At 46.2% G+C, this 18,304-nt stretch overlaps 1 protein-coding gene and 1 long non-coding RNA gene across 4 annotated transcripts in view; one reads left to right on the forward strand and one right to left on the reverse strand.

Annotated features, from left to right (window-relative positions):
- The window catches only part of MFHAS1 (multifunctional ROCO family signaling regulator 1), a 73,175-nt gene extending 70,334 nt beyond the window's left edge, over positions 1-2,841 (forward strand). For both annotated transcript variants that reach the window (XM_010995689.3, XM_031440183.2), the window contains one exon: positions 141-2,841. Coding sequence is in view for 1 of the 2 variants with exons in the window: in XM_031440183.2 (XP_031296043.1) it covers positions 141-174 (34 nt within the window). In the remaining variant the exon portion in view is untranslated. The remainder of the gene's footprint in view (positions 1-140) is intronic.
- Positions 1-18,304, reverse strand: part of LOC135318906 (uncharacterized) — a 92,392-nt gene that overhangs the window by 60,661 nt on the left and 13,427 nt on the right. For both annotated transcript variants that reach the window (XR_010377339.1, XR_010377340.1), the window contains exon 2: positions 6,862-7,004. This is a non-coding gene — a long non-coding RNA (uncharacterized LOC135318906). The remainder of the gene's footprint in view (positions 1-6,861; positions 7,005-18,304) is intronic.

The raw sequence follows: 18,304 nt of genomic DNA on the forward strand, positions 1-18,304 counted from the left end.
GTATAAGAAGCCCTAGAAGTAGACATGAAAATCTCTGCCAAAAAGATTTATATGACCATATGCTGTTCTTATAATTGAAGAGTATCATCTCCTATTTTCCTTTGGTCATTTCTGTGCTTTCTTCTCACCTACCCATGTAGGAAGAATGCTGGTGAAAAGCACAGAAACCAGTGACTTTTATGGCTGTGGAATTTCCGTGGAGATTAGAGCCTCATCGGGACTCAAGCTGGACCATCTTTCGTGCCCGGCACACCCTGCGTCCTCCCGGGCATGTTCCAGGACCTTGCGTGCGTACGTGTGCAGGGTGCTTTCCGGGGAGGAGGCACACCTAGCTTGTAGGTGAGGCGGGGAGGGGAGGAGGGGAGGATGGGAGAGAATATGGAGCAAATATTTTACAACCTGAACCTCAGAACTGTGATCCTCCAAGGAGAGCGCTACTTGAAGAAAAGGAAAAAAAAAGTCAAATGGCTTCTCAGGGATTTTGTTTTCCATGCACATATAAGCCATAGTTCCAGGAAAGGTGGCAGTATTTAGAGCACTCAGATTTCAGTTCTGTTAAATGTGAAAGAGGGATTGACTGACCATTCATTGCCGTTCCATAACTAGTGTAAAATATGTATATGTTTATCTTTATTTTTATAATATGCAAATACATTTAAATTTATACAGTTTGAAGCTTCTAGCGTTAGCTGACACTGGGTGCAATATTCTGACGAGAACTGTGCCAAGATGGGGCTTTCTTATTTTAGCCTAGGATCTTTTTGTTTATTCTTTATTCTTTAATCCTTTGCAGATTAAAAAAAAAAAAAGATATTTCTCTCTCTGCCCACGGATTAAGTGTTAGTTCATAGAGGTTGACACTATCGGTAAGTCGTGCATTTCAGGTCCCCTCCCCTCCTTTTAAATAAAGGTCCCTGCCTGCAAACCGCTAGACAGGGCAATAGGGTTAGTCCTGTCCTTTGCCCACATATGACTAGTGCTGGGCAGAGTCCTCCTTCCTTCAGGCTTTGTGATGACTGAGTTGTCCCTGGCTGAGAGGCTGACAGGGGCCTGATGTTAGGATTCGTCAGGGGACGGGGACGAAGGGCTCCATGAATCCATGGAAAAGCGGAGTCTTGCAATAGCTTATGATAATCAGGAGTCTGTTGTGAAGTGTGTGAAGAGCTCTGCTAACAAGTCCTTTCCCCCCAGAACAGCCTGTGCAGTTTAGCAGGGCGCTCGAAACCGCCCCCCCCCCCCCCCCCGGGCTGCCCGGCCCTCAGCGGGGGCTGCCCGCCTGGGCGCACGGCTCCCGGCAGCCGGGCTGCTGCCGGGGCCTACTGAAAGCCTGGTTTAAAATCTCCACAAGGTGAAACTTAAAAAGCCAACCAACCAAACTGCTCCCTCTCCTACTTCTCATCCAGCCCAGACAGCCTCTGCTACAACAGTAACACATTCTTTTAAGAATGTGAAGGGTTCTGTTTACATCTGCCTGCCTCCTCCCGTGTTGACTGAAAATGTGTAAAACTGCTTCTCACTCGTGTGGAGCAAGAAAAGTGAGTCCGCTGGTATTATTCTTTGACTTCCTTTATCAAGTATTGACTCTCAGAATGGCGCAGTATGTGGAGTCTCCACATATTTTTTAAGAGAAATAACAAAGCGGCAAGTGGCCACAGTGGGGAAAACCATGAATTGATTTTTGTAGATTATTTTGTGCCCCAGGAGTGAACCTCGTTAACTCCAGAACCTCCAGGTAAACACGACTGGACTCTTACACTCCTAAAATCAAATGGGATCAGACTAGTTCTGTACTTTTTAATACTTGAAATCGAATACGACACCTTGAATTGGGATTTCATTTTCTTTTAAGCAGTCACGAGATTCACCTGGTTCATCCCTTTGTCACAGTTCTCCTGCGCGTGTGCATGTGCGCGTGGGGGTGTGTGTGTGTGTGTGTGAACTAAATGGTAACATTGAATTGCTTTGGGGGGCATAAAAGTTTTGATTGGCACTGGACGGTTCCTAAACTGTCAAATTAACTGGCTTTGACCAGTCTTTTGAAAAGACTGTTAAGTGTGTGACTTCAGGCTAACTCCCCAGGGGACCGTATTAATGGGGGGAAAAAAGCTCCTTTGGGTGACACATCCTGCAAAGTGTTTGCTATTATGAACATAGATGCCCACATTCTTAATATCTGCTATTTTCTGACAAGTGATGTTTTCTGCTGTCATCTGAACCCTAGAGAAGCAGTGTGAGAGGAAATCTTGGTGTCACATGTATTTTAGCAAGAAGGTCATCATGATAGAGGGTCATGTGACCACAAGCAGCTCCAGAAAAGCTTGAGAACTTGCCTCAGGAGGAGGGGATGGTGGGAGATAGAGAAACACTCTGCTCTGTAGGAACTGTCTTCATCCATGCAGGAAATTCCATGTTCTCTTTCAACACCTGGGAGGACTCAGCCAGGGAGGCTGACAGGCAATTCACTCAGCACAAGGGGAACCTTTTCCAACAAAGTCGTCCCCTGCCTCGCAAGCAGACGCCCTCCAAGTTTGTTATGGTTTCTATTCCTGCAATGTGTGGTATCAAAACCACTTCCTGGAATTGTAAAAACGCTGCCAGAATAAATGTTTTTCCCCCTTCCAAGAAAAAAAACGACAGTGCTCGTATCTGACGCTTGTGCATTAGACTGAATGAATAAAAAGGAAAGGGTTTGGTGTAATTCCTGTAGGGTGTGTGTTCTTTTTCATGCCACAGTTTGTGAATTGTAATTGTGGTTTCCTATTTAATTGTCGTGACCGGGCAGAAATTAAAAAAAAAAAATTCAAAAAGGTGTAATAAAAATACAAAGAAATGGTTAAGCAATTATATTGCCAGAGTTTAGTTATTTCTGTCTGGTTTTTTGGTTTGTTTGTTTCAATTTTATCAGTTAAGGTATCACAGTATTGTATTTTTAGTTCAAAATATTTATTTAAGTTTTGAGCCATGAGAGGTGTACGTGGTGACAGCACTGTCTGGGGCTTGAGGCCCCAGGAAGAAAACCAGAGTCTCCGTTTCAAACTCTGCCTCTGTTTTCAGGCTGGAGATTCGACTCTTGAATATTTATTGTGTCTTAAATCAGAACCTTTTTTTCAGTGATCTGCGCGTGCCTGGCAGAGCTTAGGAACGCAAGGCGAGCCTGCCGTCCCCTCTCCCGGCCTCCCTGCCCCGGGCTGCGCTGCAGGCCCCAGGAGCCGCCCTCCGCTCCGGCCCGCACCGCGTGAGAGGCTTCCAGCTCCCGGGTTAGTTTCCCCCCATTCCTCCCGCGCCCTCTTTCCTTCCTTCCCGACTTTCATTCTTCCTTTCTTTCCTTCTCTCCTCTCCCTCCTTCTCTTTCTCTCCTTCGCTTGGTCATTCCCTTGCTCCTTCTGTCTCTCCTTATCTCTCCCTCCTCTCCTTCCTTCTCTTTCTCCTATCCTTCCTTCTATCCGTCTCTCTCTCTTTTCTCCGTCTCTTCTCACTCTCTCTCCTTTTCTTCCTTTTCCCTCTCCTTCTCTCTCCCTCCTTCATTCCCGCCTCTCCTCTCTCTCCTTCCCTCCTTCTCTCCATCTCTCCCTCCTGTCTCTCTTCCATCTCTCCCTCCTGTCTCTCTTCCATCTCTCCCTCCTGTCCCTCTTCCATCTCTCCCTCCTGTCCCTCTTCCATCTCTCCCACCATCTGTCTCTTTCTCCTTCTCTCCTTTCTCCTCTCCTTCCCTCCCTCTTTCTCTCTCTCCTTCTCTCCTTCCATCCCTCTCTCCACTCTTTCTTCTCTCCCTCCTCTCCATCCTTCACTCCCTCCTTCCTTCTCTCATTTCTTTTATCTCTTTCTGTCTCTCCCTCCTCCTTTCCTTCTCTCCCACCATCTCTCTATCCTTCTCTGTCCTTATCTCTCTCCTTTCTTTTGTCTCCTTCCATTCATCTCTCTCCTTTCCTTCTTCTCTCTACCTCGTCCTCTCTCCTCTCTCACCATCTCTCCCTCCCTCCATCTCTCTCATTTCTAATTCTCTCCTTCTCTCTCTCCTTCCATTCTTCTCCCTCTTCCTCTCTCACCACTCTCTTTCTCTCTGCCTCTCCTCTCTCCTTCACTTCTTTTATCTCCTCCTCTCCGTCTCTCCTTCCTTTTCTCTCTCCTCTCCCATCTGTCCTCCTCTTTTTCTCTTTCCACCTCTCCATCCTCCCCTCTCCTTTTCTCTCTCCTCTACTTCTCTCTCTCCATCTCTCTCCTCTCTCCTTTTCTCCTCTTCTTCCCTAACCTCCTTCTCTGTCTCCTCCTCCTCTCCTTTCCATCTCTCTCTTCTTCCCTCTGTCTCTCACTCCTTCTCCATCCATATCCTCTCCTCCCCTTCTTACTACCTCCTCTCCTCTTTATCTCTCTTTCTGGCTCTCCTTCTCTCTCTCCTTCCCTCCTCTATTTCTCTCTACTTCTGTCTCCTTCCTTCTGTCTCTCCCTCCCTCTCTCCATGTCTTTCTCCTTCTCCCTTTCCCTCATTCCCTATTCTCTCCATCTCCCTCCTCTCTCCTATTTCTCTCTCCTTCCCTTCTTCTACCTCCTCCTCTCCAGTCTTCTTTCCATCTCTCCCTCCTTTTCTCCCCTTCTGTCTCTCTCCTTCTCTCACTCTCTCCTCTCTCCCTTCATCTCTCCATCCTTTCTCCTCCTCTTCTTGCTCCCTCCTCTCTCCATCTCTCCCTCCTTCTCTTTCTCAATCTCCTTATCTCTTCTTTCCATCTCTCCCTCCTCTCCTCTCTTCCTCTCTCTTTCTCACCCTCCCTCTTTCTCTCCCTCTCTCCTTCCGTCCTTCTCTTCCTCTTTTCCATCTCTCTCTCCTTCCTTTTCTCTCATTCTCTCCGTCCTTCACTCCCTCCTCTCATTCTCTCTCCTTACTTCTCATTTCTTTTCTTTGTCTCTTTCTCTCCCACCATCTCTGTCCTTCTCTTTGTCCTTATCTCTCTTCTCTCCTTCCATTCTTCTACCTCCTCCTCTCACATCTCTCCCTTCATCTCTCCTCTCCCTCCCTCCATCTCTCTCTCCTTTTCTCCTTCTCTCTCTCCTTTCTAATTCTCCTCCCCATCTCTCTCTTCATCTCTGTCCTCCTGTCTCTCCCCGCCTCTCCTCTCTCCTACCATCTCTCCCTCCTTCTCTCCAGCCTTCTCTCTCCACTCCGTCTCTTTCTCTCTCCTCCTCTCCATCTCTGTCCTTCTCTTTCTCTCCCTCCTTCTCTCTCTCCACCTCTTTTCTCTCTCCTCTCTTTCCACCTCTCCCTCCTTCTTTTTCTCCTTTTCTCCTCTTCTCCCCTGCCTCCTACTCTCTTCTGTCTCTCACTCCTTCTCTCCGTCCTTATCCTCTCCTTCCCTTCTTTCTACCTCCTCTCCTCTTCGTCTCTCTTTCTGGCTCTCCTCTCTCCTTCCCACTGTCCTTCTCTCATTCTCTCCCTCCTTTCCTTTCCTCTCTCCTCTCCATCTCTCTCTCTGTCCTCTTTCTTTCCTTCATTTCCTATTCGTTCTGTCTCTCTCCTCCTCTCCCTCCCTCTTTCCATCTCTCTCCCTCCTTCCCTTCTATCTCTTCCTCTCTCTCCTTCTTTCTTTCTCTCCTCTCTAGTCTTTCCACCTCTCCCTCCTTTTCTCCTCTTCTCGCTGTTTCCGTCTCCTTCTCTCCTTTTCCCACCTTTCCCTCCTCCTTTTCCTGTCTCTCCTTCCCTCTCACCGTCTCTCCTTCCTTTTCTCTCTCTTCCTCTTTCTCTCCCCTTCTTGCTGTTTCTCTTTATCTCCTTCTCTCTATCCCTCTTCTTCTGTCTCTCCTTCCCTCCCCTCCCCTCCATCTCTCTGTCCTCTCTCTCCCGCCTTGTCTCTTTCTCTCTCTCCTCTCTTCTTTCTCTCTCCTTCTCTCTCACCATCTTGCTATCCTTCTCTTTGTCCTTATTTCTCTCCTTTCTCCTCTCTCCCTCCTTTTCTATCTTTCTCTCCTGTCTCCTTCTCTCCCACCATCTATCCCTCTTTCTCTCCTTCCCTCTGTCCTTCTCTTTCTCTCCCTCCTATCTTTCTCCTTCCCTTTTCTCTCCTTCCTTTCTCCTCTCTCTCCTCTACTTCTCTCCCTCCTTTTCACCTGTGTCTCTCCTCTCCCTCCTTCTCTCTGTCCTTTCCTCTCTCCATCTCTATCTGTCCTTCTCTTCCTGTTTCTCTCCTCCTCTCTCCCTCCTCTCTCGCCTTTTCTCCTCTTCTTCCCTACCTCCTTCTCTCTCTCCTTCCTTTCTTCTACCTCCTCTTCGTATTTCTGGCTCTCCTTCTCACCATCTTTCTCTCATTCTCTCTCTCCTCCTCTCTCTCCTTCCTCCTCTTCATTTCTCTACCTTTCCCTTCTCCTTTTCCTCTCTCTTTCCCTCTCACCGTCTCTTTCTCTCTCCCCTTCTCACTGTATCCCTCTTTATCTCCTTCTCTCCATCCCTCCCTCCTTCTCTCTATCCTTTCTCCTCGCTCCATCTCTCCTTCCTTCTCTGTCCTTCTCTCTCTCCTCCTCTCCTTGCCCTCTCTACGTCTCTCTCCTTCCCTCCCTCCTTCTCACTGTCTCTCCATCCTTCTCTTACTTTCTCTCCCTATCTTTCTCCTTCCCTTCTCTCTCCCCATCTCTACCCTTCTCTTTCTCCTCTCTCCTTCCCTTCTTCTCTTTCCCTCTTCCTCGTTCTTTCTACATTTGGGAATATAAGGAAGCACAAAGCATGTGGCTGCTGCTTGGAAAAGCAACATCCTCTGGGGAAGGACTGGGTTTGGACAAGCCCTGCCCTGAGGCAGTGCAGGCACATGGCAGGAGGGGCCCCCTTGTGAGAACGCTGAGAAGGTAGGAGCAGCCAGGGGTGCCCCGAACCAGCTGTACCTCTGTCAGTGGAAACGCTGAAACCACGTGATCAGAATTTCCGTTCACGAGCTGGGAGCCGAGGGGTGTGCCCCGGTGGTGGGCTCGCCTGACAGCTGAGTCCAGTAAGGCAGAGGCCGGATTCAGTGCCACCAGTGACCCACCTGCCGGAGAGAACACGAGGAGCGTAAATCATCACTCTGGGCCTCGTTTTTCTTAACCAAGAAACTCAGAGCTCTGTAAGTTTGCCGAGCAGGTCACAGACAAGCAGGTGCTCCTGGTGACAATTAGAAATGCCTCATTCACCACATACATACCTCATCCCCTCCCAAGGCGGTGTTTTTCCCATTTAACTGTGAGCTTTTTGAAGGAGATTCCTGGTTTGCTATCAATACACAGTGTCCCATGAGCAGTGGATTCAAAAACCCAGGGTTTCCCTTGCCTGTGACCGGGACCTGGGGTCCCGGGAATGAGGAAGGACACGAGGGGGTGGGATGTGCGCGGCTGCACTGAGCGGGGCCGCACGTGACCCTCTGATGTTATCTGGGTTTGACAGCATGAGGACATTCACCTGGTATCAGAAACCCTAAATGAATCTTTCAGCGCCAAGAAATATCTTCATCTTTATGCAAATAATTTAGAGTGAAATGAATTTCATTCTGAACACTGAGGTGAACTCTGTATTCCCCAAACTGCTCCCTGAGCCATTCACGTCTCCTGTGGCGCTAAGGAGCACGCCTCTGTGGCGGCATGAGAACAAGTGAGTAAGAAAGCTGCGGTAGATAAAGCGTAAACAGATTTCCACTGCAGGACTGAGAACGGTCCACATGCTAACGCAGATCGTGAGTGTCCGGAAGGGCAGCAGACTGTGCCGAGTGGAAGGAAGCCTTTCCCCAGAGCCATCTGTGGACGTCCTCTGAGACCAGTGTTTCCAAAGTGCAGGCCGTCTTCCGCCAGTGAGACCTGGGGCACTTGCAGAATCACATCTCCCGAGGCCTTTTCTGTTGGTAGCAGGCAGGGCTGCATCCTGGCTCTGCCGTCCAGTTACCCTGTGCCTCAGTTTCCTCATGTGTAAAATGGAGAAAACTGTCCACTTATACAATTGTGATGAATAGTGAATGAGACTTTATGTGTACAGGACATAGGACAGTGCCTCTTCCTGGTCATCAAATACATCTAATGTTACTCTGTTAATGTGCATAATTCTTTTTTTTCCTTTTTTTAACCAAGAGAGCTAGTCTCAAGCCTTGAGTCTTTGACAGTATCTAACTACAATGTTTAAGCTTTTGTCTTCATCATATTTACAAGTTGGTTATTCACACCAGTGATAAAACTTTTTAAAAAATGAATGCATTTAGAAAGAAATACTTCAAATGTATTACAGAGAGAAATATTAAGCACAGGTGGTACACAGAACAAAGGGTGACTATATGGCAAAACTTAGGAGAACGGTACGTGAGCATCCAGGTGACACAATGCTGGGACCCAGTCTGATGCCACCCATGGAGACGAGGCAACTTCCCCATAAGCCTGGAGGATCCCTGCCCCCGCCACATAATCTTTTAAAGATACCTCCCTCAGTTTTAAAATTTCTGCTAGAAAACTATTGGAAGATTACAAAAGAATAATTGTATTACTAGAAAATTAGTATTTCTTGAAGTTTAAATAAGTTCTGCTTTCTCAAATGTTTCAGTGCAGCCAGACTTTTCATATAAATATAATCCTGAAATATTGGAAAATTCCATTTGTGAAAATGTTAATGTGTTTTAGGAAGGCCTTAAAACACTTTTTCTCTGAATATTTTACTGAAGCCAGACTGGAAAAGTGAACTCACATGTTTCACTCATCAGAAATCAAAGCGAAATCTCGCTAACCAATTTGGTACATGCTGAACAGAACAAATTGCTTGGATTCGTTTTACAGTCATTTCAGTCCTTGAGAAATCATGGCATGAAATTAAGCCGGGTACAGGCCACGTGCCCCGTGAGCGTCAGGGGGTGGATGTAATGCCGGCCACCCAGTGACACACTCTTTTCTCTCCTGCTCCAAAAAGCATGTCAAGACGGCAGATGAGCTGAAGAGCTCAGTGGAAATTCTCCCCAGCAAAACAAAGTGAGGAAAATTGTTTAAAAAAAAAAAAAAAACTGTCACAATCATTTAAATATCCCTGGAAACTGTCCTGAGGACATACAGCAAATGGAGAAATAGTCATTCAAGAAAGCCTACTAAATAAAAGCTCAGCGAGGGTCTGTGACCTCTGAGCCATGACCTCCCCCCGCTCCCCCAGGCTCCACGCTCTGATACCCGGGTGACTGCTCTGGGCAGGTGTGCTCAAGATGGAGATTCTCCCCTCAACTCTGAGGCTCCAGTTTCACCTTAGGAGAGACAGGCTGCTGTCATTTCTTACCCTGCCCAGCCCCTTACTGCACAAGCTCTCCTCCGGGCGAGGGCCTCCCTTCCATCGCCACAGGTGGGACAGGCCAGCTTAGGGCGGGGGTCCCACCCCGGGACAGGCAAGCCAAGAAGACCAGGGGCTGCACAACTCCCTCCCTCAGTGCCCACTTGTAGAGCAGGGGTGTCACTCCCAGAAAAAGAGGGTCCCCGCCCTCAGTTCCAGTGCAGGGGCACAGGGGTTTTAGGGGGAAAGGAGGGCCATAAAGATGAAGATCTCCACGGCTCTGCTTGAGGAGCCTGACTTTCTTTGCAACAGAGCCCAGGGAACCGCATGCCTAAGGGCGCTGTCACAGCGGTGGCGATGCTGGGGAGCATTAGAGGGGGCTGGTAGCTCCACAGGCAAGGAGGACAGCCCAGCACCCAGGGAAGGAGCCAGAGGGTCCTTCTGGGATCACCGTCGATTCTGGGGGTGCTTAGGCTGTACCCCTCAGGAGTAGTTGGGGCAGGACATGGGGAAAAATTCAAAGCCACACACAGACCACCATCGTGGGGCACAAGGGCTCAAACACAACCTCTGAGCAAATACTGACTGAGCAGTAAGCTACTCCAACCCAGGGGCTGCTGCCAGGAAGCCAGGCTTGTAACTAAACTCACACTTGTTCCAGGGAGCCTGGAAGACTCTTCATGTCCAAGGCGGAGCCCTCTCAGGAGTGATCAGAGAGGGAACTCCGAGCGCCAGTCCCTGGCGGAATGTGAAGCCAAAAAATGCAAATTCCCCGAAGTGTGACAGCAACCTACAAGCTAGACAGACATGCATCCAACAGGAAAGGGTAAAAATCTAACTGGTGGAGAGGGCTGAAGGATCACTTTTGACCAATAAGTTACTTATGCAGAACCGAGGCACATACACCCCTGTCCCGAAGCTGGGCTAAAAGATAAAAACAAGGGGGAAAATATGAGCAGCGACATCAAAGAGCCCCATTAAGGAAATTATGTAAGAAATGATAAAAACTGTAACTACATACATCTCCTTTCCTTTCTTGACTGGTTTAAAACAACTGCAGAAAACAATAGGCATGTAATGTGTATTGTTGGTCCTATAAGTAATGATAAAAGCCCAAAGGAGGCAGGTGGAGCTAAGTTGCATTGAAGCAGGGAAATGACAGCAGATGGTAACTGAAATCCAAAGGAAGAGATGAAATGAGCCAAAAGAATAAAAAAGAAGTCATTATAACAAAAGTTATAGTTACATGTCCTCTTCTTCTCTCAGCTTCTTTAAAAGGCATGTTACATAAAGCAATAATTATAAATATTGTTTTTGTAATGTAGATATAATATGTATAGCAATAATAATACAGAAAAGGGTGGAGGGAATGGAGTTTTATGGAGTAAAGTTTCTGTATTTCACTGAAACTAAGCCAATGTGAATCTGAAGGAGATTCTGGTAGGTTAACAAGTTTGTTGCTAAGGCTTAGAGAGCACTCCTTAAGGAATTAATTTTAAAATATATTTAAGAAACCATTAAAGGAATTAAACTGTTACACTAGAAAATATCCACTTAATTCAAAAGCAGGCAGTGAAGGAGGAAGAGAGGAACAAAAATGGTATGAGACATACAGAGAGCAAAAACCAGCATGGCAGATGTGCATCTAGCCACATCCTCAATCATAGTGAATGTGAATGGATTAAACAACTTCATCAAAAGACAGATTGTCTGGTTGGATTAAAAATTATGCTTTCTACAAAAAGGTAGACTTTAATTTAAAGATACAAATAGGTGGAAAGTAACAAAATGGAAAAAGATATGCCAGGAAAGCAAACAACCATAAGAGAGCTGGAATGGCTAGACTACTATCTGACGAAATGGACATTAAAGCAAACAAAGTGTTACTAGAGACAAAGAGAGACATTTCATTATGAAAAAAGGTCAATCCATCAGGAAGGAAAGGAAATTTGAGGCATGAACACAAATGTAAAGATTAAGCAACACTGCTAAATACCCAATGGTCAAAGAAAGCACTGGGGAAATTAGAAAATGCCTCGAGATAAATGAAAATGAAAACACAACATATGGCAACGTAAGGGATGTCAGGCACAGAGAAACTTAGAGCTGTAAATGCCTATGTTTAGAAGAAGAGACATCTCAAATCAGTAACCTAAACTTCACCTTCAGAAGCTAGAAAAAGCAAAGCAAACAAAACCCAAAACAAGCAGAAGGAAGGAAGTAACAAAGAGCAGAAATAGATGAAACAGAGAACAGAAGAACATAAAATCAACACCACCAAAAGTTGGTTCTTTGGAAAGGTTAACAAAACTGACAAACCTTTAGCAAGACTGGTCAAGGAAAGTTCAAATTTGGGAGAAGACTCAAATTACGAAAACCTGAATAAGAGGCCATCATTACTGACCACTCAGAATGAAAAGGGTTGTAAGGGGACACGACGAACGCCTGTATGCCAATAACTCAGGTAACCTAGACAACATGGACAAGCACACTAATCACCGAAATGGACTCAAGGAGAAATAGGAAATCTGACTAGACCTGCACTAAGAAAAGGGACTGAATTGGTAATTTAAAACCTTCCCACAAAGACTAGGACCAGATAGCTTCACTAGTGAAGTACATCGCATCTTAAAAGAACTACTAATCCTTCCCAAATTCTTCCAGGAAATAGAAGCGCCCTCTTGTTCTGCAAACAATACCATCAATAAGCGAAGACAACTCAGAACAGAGAAAATATTTGCAAATCTTATGTCTGGTAAGGGATTTCTATCCAGAATATATAAAGAACTCTTAAGACTCAATAAGAAAAAGGTAAATAACCCAATTTTTAAATGGGGAGAGGATCTGAATAGGTATTTCTCCAAAGGACATATGCAAGTAGTCACTAAGTACATGAAAAGACCCTCAGCACCACTGGCTGTGAGGGAAATGCAAACCAAAATCTCAGTGAGGTACCACCTCACACCCACCCCAATGGCTGTGATAAAAAAGACAGACAACAAGGGTTGACAAGAAGGTGGAGAAATTGGAACTCTCATATGTTGCTGGGGAAATGGTCAAGACACTTTGGCAAACAGTTGGACAGTTCTTCAAAATGTTAAACTAGGAGTTACCTCTGTCTGGGCCATTCCACTCCTCCACTCCAAACGTATACCCAAAAGACATAAAAGCACGCACCCATCCAAAAGCTTGTCAACAAATGTTTATGGCAGCCCAATTCATAATAGCCAACAGGTGGGAACAACCCAAATGTACCTTCTCCTGATGAGTGAGTAACTAAAAAGTGATATATCCATACAATGGAATATTATCTAACAATAAAAAGAAACCGAGCGCAGATACATGCTGTCACTTGGAGAAACCTTAATGCAGGTAAAAGAAGCCAGTCACAGAAGACCACATGTTGTATGGTTCCATTTATACAAAATATCTAGAACAGGCAAAGATACAGTGGTTGCTTAGGGCTGGGAGGAGGAGGGCTAGAAAATGACGCTAACAGTACAAGGTTTCTTTTGGGTGAGTATATTAGTCAGGGTTCTCTAGAAAAACAGAACCAGTAGCACATACTGGAAAGAGATTTATTATAAAAAAGTGGCTCGTGTGACTATGGAATCTGGCAAGTCCAAAAATCTGTAGAGCCAATGTCTCAATTTGAAGACCGTCCAGCTGGAGAATTCTCTCTTATTCAGGGCAGAATCACCCTTCTGTTCTACTCAGGCCTTCAACTGATTGGATGAGGCCCACCTACATTACAGAGAGCAACCTGCTGTTATGAAAGCTGAGGGCATGGGCTTCCATGAGGGCAAAGGCAGAGTGTGATGGGGCCAAACTGAGAATAGAGTGATGAGTCATGTGAAGACACAAAACTGAAATACAGGAAAATATCTGGGGGCAATGAATTGTTACGCAGCTGGCATGCCAGAGTCTGAGGACATGACAAGAGTATAGAGCCAGCAGCCTGCACCCCGATCAAACCCTTCCACAACCTTGTGCCTACTGAATACCGCTCAGTGCAATTCCCTGGTCAACTAGCATAAATCTAACATCACTTTATTCCCTCTACAGCTGTGCTCCAGACAATCAGTGCAGCCACACCCAATTCTCAGGGAAACGCCGGTGTGCACAGTGCCCGCTGCCCCGCAGCCAGTCCCGTGACGCTGGTTAAAGTAGCCATGGGCATCTGGTCACCTAGTATGATGCAAAAACTGTCCAGGCCAACCAGCTTCCTGCTGGAAACGGGAAAGATTGGGAATAGCAGGGGAGTGTTGTGACATGGAAAGCTGCATTGGGATGGCTGTCACGGCCACTTCCAGACCAAAGGGAAGACGGAGTGGAGACCTGGCTGAAGCAGAGGAAGCTGGCTGAACAATGCAGAAACCATGCCAGGACCACACCCCCATGACTGGGTCTGGAGACAATCAGGGGTCTCTGGAGTTGCCTCCATTGTCCCAGTCCAAGTAAATTCTTAAAGTGACACCCCTCCCCTGAGCCCCACCCATTCCTAGAGGTACCTTGAAAGGAGCCCTGCATTTGCACCATAAATACCTGGCTGCACAAGTCTCCCTTCCCTAGGAATTGCTTCACTCAAGTATCGGGCACTCATTCCGTGCTAAGCGCTGTTTGAGGCACAGGAGACCGCACTAGATGAGGCAAGCTGGGCCTCTGCACAGAGCCGGTTTCCTTGTGGTCAGAAACTGTCTCATGTTGGTGGTCACCACTCCCACTGGATTACCCTCTGGCAGCCCCTGGCCCTGCGCTCCCACACCCCTGGCTCCACGCCCTTGACTCACACTGTTCAGAAAGGTTCCTCTCCGTAGAAATCCCTTCACCTGCTAAATGCCACCACCTCCTTGCAGCCTTCCAGGATCTCTCAGGCAAAAGTAAGTCCCCTGTTTTCTGTACTACTTAGCACATCTGTGGCCATCATGGCACTCCTGCCACTCTGCCTCCGAGTTCAAGTGATTTACATGCCTATCTCACCTTCAGGAACTTGAACTCCTTGAGAACAGAAACTGGGCCTGATTCCCATCACTGAACCTTCCACATGGGATCCCTCCAACGCACAGTGGTTACACCAAACTAAATTCAACCAGTGAGGAGCTTGGGAGGAAGTGAGGAGGTCAAACACCCTTTTCTCATTCTCAGCCTCCGCATCCAAGCACATGGTCCTGAGTCCCTCACTGTCACACTATCGTCTAGAGTAAAATTTAAATGGCACCATGCATCTAAAGCCTTTGGTCCAGCTGCCCTCCTCCAAGTCCAAATCATCTGCAGCTCACAGACAAGCGAGTTATTTTCTCAGCCCTGGCCGTGGTCAGTATTGCCCAGCTAGGAAGAAGGCTTTATAATGAAATACTTCCAAGTGCTTTGAACTGGCCAAGCTGTGTTTATACAATTACAAGCAAACAAGCTAATGTAATGGCATGGCTGAGATTTAATGGTGCCGGGTCAGGAAATTACAGTTCCCTGCTTACATGTTTCACTGCCGATTGGTTTACATCTCATCGGAAAAGAATCTTGCTTTGGACTATTCCTTTGTGCAGAGGGGGCTTGCTATAAATAAGGGGGCGGGGAAGTGTGTTCTTAAGTGAGTTTTATTTCCTCCTGAGGGACACAGACGAAGACAAGGGGGTGACTGTCAGCGTCTGGGCTGCACCAGAAAATTTCACTAACTATGTACAGGTGGCAGCAGCATAAATAAGAATAATAAGGGATGCCTCCCCATGGGGCCAGGCTTGTCTCTCAACCAGTTCTGCCAAGACTCCACGGACATGGGCCAGAGATGTAGCTAACAGTATCAGAAAGAACACTGAGTGTGCAATCGGGGGGCCTGGGTAAAGACCTCGATAGCCACTAACCAGCCCCGGGAGCTGGGGCATGTCACTGGGCTTCTCTGGGCTTTAAATCGCTCATCTGTATACTCAACAACTGCTTAAGGTTCCTCCCAGTTTGAGTTGAATCTATGCCAACTCATTAGACCATTGCTCCCCGGCCACAAGATTACTAGAGCTAAGCCGGTAACATGAGGGTCATTTTTCTAATTGCACCGATCCCCACACATGTATCTGCCTGGTTCTCCATGTGACTAACCCCACATCTGTCATGCAGTGGCCTAAGGTCATGGCATCTGGCTGGGGCTGTGACACTTTGTGACACTCTTACTCACACGTGGTGTTAGGGGCACAGCCTCTAAGACTGCTCTCTCCTTAGCTCCAGAGTCTAAGAGACAGTGAACGAATGGATTCATGCGCTCACTGGCCTTTCAGGATTTTATCACAGTGTTATTTTTAAACTCAAGTGAAAAGAACTAAGTGTTCAAGTTCTTGAGTGGAGAGGGTGGATGAGTGATACACTTTCTGTGTAAGGGTGATCCCTTGTGAAAAACGTACATGCAGCACAGCTAAAGGAAAACGGTAAATCTGGCTTCACCAGAGATGCTTACCCCCCCCAAGCCTACCCCAGGGCCCCTCTGGAATGCAGTTCTTAGAACTCATGCTTTTAAAACATGGACCAACCAGACTACAACGTGAGGCATTTCTGAGGCCAGACTCCCCAGACAGAATCCAAGACAGACTTGTGCTGCATTATTAGGGTTGTCAAAGATATTAATGAAGTTGCTAAGAGGGGTCCTATCAGTAAACACCTCATCTTTGATATCTCGTGTCGTTGGGCGCTACAAACATTCCCCAACAACCTGCTTTTCAAGTTTGCCTCTTTTGTACTCATTTGCTGAGGCCGTGGCAGTGGAAGTTGGACCACTCTCCAGAGCAATTAGGAACAGCTCTCAAAATCCATCAGTGTGTCCAAATTTTATCCCACTCTCAGGAATCTATTCCCACATGATAGACATAAGGTCAAAGATCTGTGTATAAGAATGTTTCTAGCAAAAATGTAAAGCAACAAGAGGGAAGTGACTCCGTAACACAAATACATGATGGGAATTATTACCATGATGCTTCTTAAGGATGTTTTGTAGTAATATACAAAAATTTTTGCTACAAATTTTAAGTGAAAAAAATGAGGTTGCAAGTTTTATATATATTTTTCAATCCTTGAAATGCACAAACAAAAAGATGCAAGACAAAATGCTAACAGATTACTTTAGATTTGAGAGGGTAAGTGATTTTTCCCCCTTCCTCCTTCCCACTTCTCACTTTACTCTGCTTTCCAAATCACCCACAATAAATTTTACCTTGAAATTATAATATCATTATAAAAAACTGAGTGTTCCTTAGATGACCACCCCTTCCTTCATTTGAAATTACCTTGTCTCCCTTCTCATCACCACCATGCCTTTCTCCCTGCAGACGCAATGGCAACAGGAAAATCAAAGCCACATAATTCACTTCGGCTAGTGATAATTACAAATGTCACAGCCCATATTGACAGGTTTGTTGGAGAGTTCCAAGCTGGGTGGGTGGGGGCAATATCTCTATCTACTTTCAAACGATTATTTTGAGGACAATAGGAAAAAACACAGCAAGACAGGCATCGTGCACCACTGCTTGATTCTGAAGTCCTAAGCATCACCCAAAGGCCAGAAGAGAGCGGGCTGACCCCCGCACACCTCCATCCTCCAGGAAGGCCCTGAGGACTTCACACTTTTTCTTGGAACAGGCTTTTCCTGGAAGTCTGTCTTGTGGGATAACCCTGAGCGTACTTTGTAAGATATACAGCACAGGAAGAAATCACATACGAAATGCTGGCGCTGGGGGTGCAATCACAGAGTGGGGGCTGGTTATATGCATATACAGGGCTTTTAAAATGCATACAAAGATGCACAGAGTCTGGAGGGAGACCCCCCAGAGAATTAACATCGCTGAATGATGAAATTATCAGTGGTATTTTCCTTGTGATGTTGTCCTGCATTTTCCAATCTTTGTATGTGTTGTTTTTAAGGAAGAGTTTTATTTTTAATATAATTGAGGGATATGCATAAAAGTACATAGAAAAGACTCAGAAGGAGGTGGTGTAAGAGATAAATCTTTTCTTTTTCATACTTTCTTTGCATTTTCTAAATGTTTTGCAATGAAACTGCATTCCATTTTCCAACAGAAAAAAAAAAATACAGTTATTTAAACAAGTCCTAAATGGATTACGGAGAAATGTTTGTTCTCACAGCTAAAATGTCCTTTTAGTTCCAGGGTTAGGGCAGGGGATATTTCTCAGTGATTTGTTGGCTCCACCTCAAGCCAGATGCTGTCAAAATTATTTACTAAGCACTTATTAAATAGCTGGGACTGTGCAAGAGTTCATTTGCTTCATTAATTCATTCACAAATATTTTTGATAATCTATACATTAAAGCATTGATAACCACATTTGTCTCTGTCCTGAAGAAACTTCCTGCCTCGCTGAGAATATATACGAGTTAACTATGATAGCCCTTGCTCAACATCTGTGCGGGCTGGTTCCAGGACCACCCCTCACCCAACTGCACACCTAAATCTTAGGATGCTCAAGTCCCTTGTATAAAACGATGCAGTACAGTTTGTGCTCTGCAACCACGGCTCTGGGTCTGCGGTTGGTTGAAGCCGCAGATACAGAACCCGCGGCTACAAAGGGCTGACTATATAGTATGGCAGTTGTTCTTAAAATTTAGCTTGCATCAGGATCACTGGGGCGGGGGCAGGCTTCTTAAACCATAGATTGCTGGGCTCCACCTGATCCAGTCAGTCTGATCCCAGATGATGCGGGTCTCACCCTTGGGGGACCCCTGCATTATAAATGCTTGACAGAGAGGTATGCAGACAGGGTGCTGTGGGAGCGCCAAGTTCCAGCTCCATCAGACGCTGTGTTCCTACTGAAAGCGGGGGTGGGGAGAGAAGAAAGAGGGTAAGCCCGCACATCAGTCCATAGAATCCTCAATGCCTTACTAGGTAGATTTCTAGACCATCACACTCTTTCTTTCAGGATCTGACAATAGCCACTAGCTCTTTCCCCAAATGGACTAAGGCATACTCGTTAGACACACGAAAGCCTAAACTCGCCACTAGTGAGACAGTTCACCAAATTCAAGCCCTTCAAGAAGGAGGCTTCGATAATATCTGCACAATTAGGGCCTGCA

Source organism: Camelus dromedarius, chromosome 22, assembly GCF_036321535.1.
Source record: "Camelus dromedarius isolate mCamDro1 chromosome 22, mCamDro1.pat, whole genome shotgun sequence".
NCBI lineage: Eukaryota > Metazoa > Chordata > Mammalia > Artiodactyla > Camelidae > Camelus > Camelus dromedarius.